The 7,511-nt window shown below is 41.6% G+C and overlaps 2 protein-coding genes across 3 annotated transcripts in view; one reads left to right on the top strand and one right to left on the bottom strand.

Moving 5' to 3' along the window:
• Positions 1-728, top strand: part of VPS54 (vacuolar protein sorting 54 homolog (S. cerevisiae)) — a 41,516-nt gene extending 40,788 nt beyond the window's left edge. For both annotated transcript variants that reach the window (XM_010293017.1, XM_010293019.1), the window contains exon 22: positions 262-728. In XM_010293017.1, coding sequence (XP_010291319.1) covers positions 262-367 — 106 coding nt within the window. In that variant the 3' untranslated portion in view covers positions 368-728. The remainder of the gene's footprint in view (positions 1-261) is intronic.
• Positions 729-1,553: 825 nt separating this feature from the next.
• Positions 1,554-7,064, bottom strand: UGP2 (UDP-glucose pyrophosphorylase 2; the record flags this gene model as incomplete). Its single annotated transcript, XM_010293020.1, has 6 exons — positions 1,554-2,670; positions 3,648-3,752; positions 4,192-4,434; positions 4,622-4,819; positions 5,893-6,190; positions 6,874-7,064. Coding segments are annotated over 6 exons (1,143 nt in total), but the record flags the coding sequence as incomplete, so codon positions are not given.
• Between the last annotated feature and the right edge of the window lie 447 nt (positions 7,065-7,511).

Genomic DNA, 7,511 nt, shown 5'->3' with positions numbered 1-7,511 from the left:
CTGAGTTTTTTGAACTCGTCGTTTGATCTCCCTTCCCTATAGCTAGTTTTACAGCTAGCCATAACCATGTTATGTATGTTACCGCTGCTGTGAAGTAAACCAGGGCTGTAGCATTGAGTTTTGAACTGATACGTAAAAATATTTGCACATGTGGTGTTGTAATTGTGTGCCCAAGCCATAAACAAACCCTGGCTGTTTTTCAGCATACTCAGGTGGATGCGGTAGGTCCAGATGCTAATCCTGTTGTATGTTTCACTGCAGACTGGTTACTTCAGATGTAGCTTTTTACACTGGAAACCTTCAAGCTCTGAAAGGCCTTAACAACTTAGACCTAAACATGGCTGAAATTTGGGAGCAGAAGAGGTGATAATCCACTGGGAGCAGTCACTTGGCTCTGACAACAGACCGACTTTCTTCTAAGCAGCGTGAGGACTGTGAGGTGAATACTTAAGACCGGAGTCCAAGAAAGGACACTATTGATAGTTGGGGAGACTAGACTCAGAGTGAGCTGCAGGGAGTGATCTTTTCAGTGTCCTTCACCAAGAAACAAGCGATCAGCTGTCTGTGCAATGTTGGGGTTTTTTTTTTTCCATTCTCTCTGGAAACAGACTCAGGTTTCTTTGGACCAAATCCAAAAGAACACATAGCTGTAACACAGCTGTAGTTGTCTAGAATGCTCTGTATATCTTTATATTAAAAAGATGCTTTGCATTTCTTCTAGTGCAATGAAATTCACATGGTGTCCCACCTTATTTAATGACGGTACAATATAAAAAGCTTGCAGTTGGAACTCTGTAGAAAATGTTTTTCTCTATGAAACTATGCTGTTCTAAAATTTATTTTTTTACAGAACTTTATATAAATAAATGTCTTTTGATTGCTTGCATATAGGATTCAGATTTGTTAGGGAGCAGTCTGATTTTGGGGGATTTCTCACAGCTGGGCTTTAAACTGCCACCTGAAGATAACAACGATTTTCTAACACATTGTCAGTTCACTGAAGCCACTACTACCAGGATAGAGTTGTGAAATGATTGATCACCCTTAGCAGTGACAAGGTAACGGTGCGCTTCTGGTAGAATCTGAAGGTAGTAAAAAGGCTGGTGTGGGGAGGCTCCCTGCAGCTTCCCAACCCTGGACTAGGCATGGCCCTGACAGCAGAGTCAGGAGGGGGAGGCTTTCAGGACTCTGCCACTTGCTCCACCACTTCAAAGACAGAGGAGGACACAGAAAACAGAGCAGGAAGAATTTTAAAGTTTTTAGGCTGCTTATAAAAGCTTGCACTGTTGAGGGAGGTGCAACTGAAATTAATTTATTTGAGAGTTTTTAATACTACCTTTTAAGGCTGGATGCTGCCAGTACTAAGTAAAAGTAAAAGTGCCTGTGTACTTTACTTGACACTTCTTTACCTACCCATAGTCTGAGTGCCTGATGTACAATGGAACGGTCTGCAGTACATGCGTGTGCCTATGGTTTCTTCAGACAGGCATGCTTATCTGTTAGCACAACAGCTGTCATTAACTGTCAGTCAAAATAAAGCTATAAAATCACAGTTGTTTTTAAAGACCAACTTCTTTAATGATACATACCAGTGTTATAACTAAGCTTATAAAATAAAGTTGTCTGCATGTAAATACAAGAGAAACATTAAGAAATCAAAAGTGATCAGGACAGGGATTTCAATTCCTGTACAAATTTAGAAATTATTCAAGAGAAGATAAATTAACATACAGGGTGGTGACAATATGAACATGGGTGTAGTCAACGTGATCCATTTATTGAAAAAAGAGGGCAGATCAAGGATTAAGATATCAACAGGAGATCCAGTCTTAAATGGGATGTGAAAAGCAAACACCACACCAGTGGATACTGAGGCATTTTTCTCAAGTATTAGATTCTTTGGGTGAGTTTGGAACATCAACGCTTCCCACTCTCACAATACAGAAATGGAGGTATTGACAGCCTTACCCCAGTATCTTGACATACAATTGGGATAGGACATCCCATCTGTGGTTTGCAGGGGTTAGAGAGGGCTACAGGTCAGGGTGTTTGTGAGCACATGAAATACAGGGTGGTTTTAACAGCCCATTTAGCAGTAGTGAAACTTTTTGTTTTCAACTGTGCCTGCCACTTATACTTCATAAAAAGTCCCAGGAGTAGCTAACTCTGTTGTCCCACATGTATTGCTTCACAGCTTTATTTCTGCAGTTACAAGCAATTCAAAACTACTAAATGTTAGAGGCAAGCCTCTAACTTCTTATCAAAGAAGATCTGTCCATCTTAACCGCAAGACAAACAGTATTGCACTTCAAGGTTATATTAACTGAGTTACAGAATCTCTTTAAGGACTGAAGCATCACTTACGCACATCCATTGCGCTATGTGTCTGCTTAAAAAGATAAGCAAGAGAAATTAATTTTAAATTAATACTGCAGGGTACTGTGAAGATGGACAAAGCATAGGCCCTCTCTGTACTTATATTTCTAATGCTTAAAAGGTTCTTCCATTACGAGGCTGGTTTAGCCCAGCAGCCTACAGAACCGACCGTGCCCTTTCACTGACTCAGTGGTCCAGGATCCGAAGATTGCCAGATACGATTTTGTTCTCTAGCAGGGCTCCAGCTGGGATGTCGATTCTGTCGCCGTGGTTTGCAATGATGATAACTGTTCCCTGGATTTACAGAAAAGAAAACAAGTAATTAGAAACTTTGTATTAACTGTTGACTGACTTAGGAGCTAGAGTAGCGTTGTCTGGAGGACCAGGTAGGTGTCAGTGGTAACACAGCCAGAGCCTAAAGGCATCCCGTTGTACTGTTCCTGCATAGACTTTTTTTCCTCCCCACAACAAAGGTTTTAAACAAGCAATACTGGAAACACTGTAATTACCAGCATACTAGATACTATCAGCTTACAAGCAGGGTTGATGCCTTCTTTGAAGCTACATGCTTGCTGTAAGCACTCCTATCATGTCTGCTTGCTTTTAGGTGGAAAAAAAGTCACCCACATCAGTATGTCATGGCACAGCTCACCATTATATCTGTAAGGCAAATAAATAAATACACAGAAAGGGCTGGGAACAGACACATGCATGTGAGCCTGCAGTCTGCTAACAGCCTAAGCCGGTCCCAACCTTGCACTGATGTGTGTTGGCAGCTAAACTGCCCTAGACCACGGGCAATGCTCTGCTAGGATTGGCCAGATCCAGAGGAAGAACTCAAGAGAGAAACTAACTGGCTCAGCTTCAACATTTACTAAATAAATCAAGAACCCCAAACTGATGAGAAGGCGCCTGTGGCTGTAACACCAGCCTGGGAGGGGAGGTGGTACGTGCCTTGTAGAGCTAAGGGACAAAGACGTAAGCATTCCTTTGAACGCAGAGCCATGAGGTCTGTGGTGTTTTCAGGGTGTGTAGATAAACCTCATCTCTCACAGCGACTACACAGAGAAGCAGCTGTAGGGGTAACGCTCCTTCACAGGGGTCACTGTTCAGTCTTGGCCTCTGCAATCCTCGCGCCAGTTAGTTAGTTACTTAATTCCTAGGAGTGCTTCCGTGGACTGGGCATAAAGGCGCTGACTTCAGCAGGATCAATTACCAAGGAGCAGAGATCAGTCACATTTATTGTAGAAGCAACCCAATTACACACTCACCTTTAATGAAACATTCTTCCCAAATGTAACATCACCTGAAACCGTGAGATGATCCAGCTCCAGCATATCTGGAATACTTTCAAACCTCCGCAGGTAATCTTGAACCTTTTGGAGAGAGGAAAGAACAGATTCAGTTTAAAAATTGGTTTGTGGATTAAGACAAGTGTGGGAGCTTCTTAAGAACTCCCTTCAGGGACCTTTCTAGAATCTACATCTGTCTTAATGTAAGAGTTGCTACTTTGAAAGCAACGTGGTATTGTCATTTCTTCAGCGATAACTTTGAGAAGCACTGAGGGCAGAGCTTTAGAGAGCACACACAACCTGATTCACCTTCCGTTTCCTCAACGGACAGCGTAAAACAGCAGTATGACGTTATGTGCAGATGTTAAATAGTTTGTATTCTAACAGTTCTTTACAAAGAGTAAAAGGGAATGCCCAGGTGGGCAGAGGTAGATAAAGTAAACCTCACTTTTAACTCATTTATAGTTTGGTTTTATCTCTTTGAATAAAAATACAGTCCATAGCAATAATTATAGGAGTTTACCTTTGTGAAAGAACTTCCCAGTTTGACAAGAGGCACTGTTGGAAATTCACGCTTCTCGCTCATTGTTAGAGATCCAGCATTAAGGCTGTACAAATTAGACATCACAAGCAAGAGATCTGACGTGGTCTTAACAGGCAGAAAACGACTACGAGGTACGTTTATCCCCAGCGAGTTCTCAAAACTCTTAATAGCAGCACCAACTGCGGTCTCCAACTGGATAACATTCAAGCCTCCATCCAGAGTCTGGAAGAGAAAACTCACGTAAACACAACCAGCAGGTAATGGCACTCAGAACTAGAGATGAGCGCAAGTCAGAGCTCTGCAGTTACTGACAGACTGGCTCCTTTTTGAAGGCAGCAGTCCGTTTAGTTACCTAGAAACAAACAGTTCTTTTGAGTCCGTTTCCTCTAAAATCTTCCTAGCTGATTACCTTTGGGTTAACAATGATCTCCATGTCAATAGCGTTTTTCTCTTGCAGCCTTTTAATCGCTGAGAGAGCAATCCACAAATTGTTGGTATTGAATATTTTGAATTTTGACACAGACTTGAACTCGTCCACATGTGCTTTTGGGACCTGAGCTATCTCCACCAGTCTCAGCTTGTTTTCGTATTGCGTGAGCGTGCCACCCTGCAAGGGTCAAAGAAGAAGTTTTAAGTCCTGTTCATGAGATGCCAGAGAACCCCCTCCTCACCCCAGACGGATGCACTGCTTTGTTGGCATTTAAAGTTGAACCTCAGTGAAAACATGTGGCTTGTGTTCAGCTACCAGGTTACTAATTATAGAGTATGTTTAAAGTACAGTCAGAACTGTCAAATGATCATGTTTCAGCACTCCCAGACAGTTAATTATTTTAATGAACGTTGAGAATCTTTTGCAAGTGCTGCTGTTGTCAAAAATCACCTTCAGCAGTGCTTTGCTAGGTTACAGAGCAAAAACATAAATTAGATCTAGTAGTTCTGTATTTGTGGCACTTACTGGAGAAACAAGTGGTACTTCAGTAACCCGAACTGTATTCTTATAGTGCATTTCTGGGGTTTTATAGGAGTAAGTCAGAGCTTTCTTAGTATCTAATGAATACAGAGAAAATCACATTTCCTCCCTATGCTCATATTTAAAAGAATAGAGGCAAAGTACAGTTACGTGACAATATTTGATACGTGCCATAAACATCTGACAAGCTGTCAAACCTGGACTTTGTACAAAATGGAGCGTTCAGGGCCGGAGCAGACCGGCAGCCACACCAAGCTCAGCTGCGCAATGCACACCTCGACAGCTGACTAAGTGGCTTAGGCACTTTTCAGTGAGTAGACATACAACCAACTGCTGTATACCACGCCTCAGAGCTCTGCTTTAACCATCCCCAAGCATCTCCCCTGCATAAGTAAGTGACACTTTGGAGAAGGTACAGGTTTGTGACCTGCAACCCGCAGAAATCATTGGCATTTTCAGTCAAGCCTAGGCTGTCCTTGTCTCCTGGTTGCCCAGAACTTAGATCCAATTTGTTCCATGAATTAGAACTTCATAAACTTGCTGATTTTGTGCAGCTCAAATTAGATCACAGCTGATGTGTTAAATGGTGCCTAAAATAGCTATAAGATTAAGTGTATGTCTGAATTCATGCATGCAGAAGAGACAAGAGGCTGAGATTTTCACCAGCATGCCAAGCGTTCGGACAGACTTGCACAACTACCTCCTCTTACCTTCACATCCGCCCTGGTTTTGTTTGTGACTTCCATGACAAATTCACAGCGTTTTCCATTGGGTGGGTTCATAAGATGGTTAAGAATGTAAAGGTCCACAGTGGCACCCAAGTTATCTATATTGGATACAAAAATATATTCCTTCCCCTCTCCGATAAGGTTATCCAGCAGACCAGAGTTATAGAAACTGGCGTAGATATCTCCGTGCCCTGGGGGATACCAGCACTCCGTATTCTCTCCTGAGTAAGATACATCCTTGGCTATTGGCAGCAGAGTTTCCTTGTTAATTCTAGGATATCTGGGAAGACAATGGGCTTTGTTAAGTTCTCACCCATGTCAGACTAGCATAAAGAAAACCAAAATACAATAGTAAAGGTGCAACTACATGGGCTTTTTCATGTAGTTTTTGAAAAAAAAGCTTTTGAAGGTATGCTTTCTAGATTAGTGCAAGTACTCTGAATTGAAAGACCCATCCGAATACTGAACTATCACTGAGAAGCTACAGAATGCAGTCTCTCATTCAAGGATTTAAAGCCACAGTTCTCAGACCACGCTGTAATACAGCTTTCCTCTGACACGCAGGTTCAGAGCACACCAAGCACGCCTCCGACATTGTCAGCCACTTTAGATTAGACTTTGTTCTTGATAAGGAAGCCATGTTCTGTCTCCCCTCCAAAGCCCAGGTACCCTAAAAGCAAATGCAGGAATCAAGTGGCCAGCATCCAGTGCACCATTATCCATACGCTTCTTCGAAACTGCATCCCCCAGGCACTCCTCTCCCTAATTTTAACACATTGCCGTGAACTCTGCTTAACACCCTGATGTTTCAGTCTTTCAAGAGGCCCAAAATAGAGACTGAACATGGGTACAGAAGACTCTATTGCTGCCTCAGCATCTCAAACTAAAAACCCACACCATTTGGAATATGGAGAAATGCAAACTAGTTTTTCCTTTCACCCCAAGTGGAGAAGTTTTTGATACCTGCTTTGATTAAAAGTATATATCTTCACACGGCTGTGACTGTATTTCTGCAAGATTTTCTTTGTGTCGTCATCAGTGTTGAAGGAATTCATGAGAACAAGAGGAACATCAGTGTTGTAGGATTTGTTTAAATGCTGAGATGGGAAAGAAATGGTAAATTCAGTGTGTATTATTAGCTTTAACTCCTGACACTTAAGAATTTGGGAGAAAGAAATTAGTTAAAACAGACTGGAAATAATAAATGCATGAGATGAGAGATGCGCTTATGCTGACAGAAAAGATAATAAATCAGGTACAGGAAAACAAATCCTTGTAAGTAGTGAAGATAAGGCCCACAGCCATTAACATATAACTAATCTTTTTTTTTAAACCTGCATCGAGATTTGAAATTTGAAAAGCAGGACACTACAAAATGATTATTTTAAATTTTAGGCTACTGTTGATTACAAAAGGCATGTTTTCCCTCAAATTATTAAAGTCTGCCAGGGTGAAGTTTCAAAACCTTCTCTGCACAGAAGCACTTTTGAGCCTTCTTGGCAGGCTACAAGATGGACAATAGTATCAAAAGTACATAATGAATGAAATGCCACCATGTTAATTATTTGGGAATCTATAGAATGGACCTGAAATACACAAGA

Source organism: Phaethon lepturus, unplaced genomic scaffold, assembly GCF_000687285.1.
Source record: "Phaethon lepturus isolate BGI_N335 unplaced genomic scaffold, ASM68728v1 scaffold11168, whole genome shotgun sequence".
In the NCBI taxonomy this organism is placed as follows: Eukaryota; Metazoa; Chordata; class Aves; order Phaethontiformes; family Phaethontidae; genus Phaethon; species Phaethon lepturus.
Note: the sequence above shows the minus strand (reverse complement) of the source record. Positions and strands in the feature narration are given on the sequence as shown.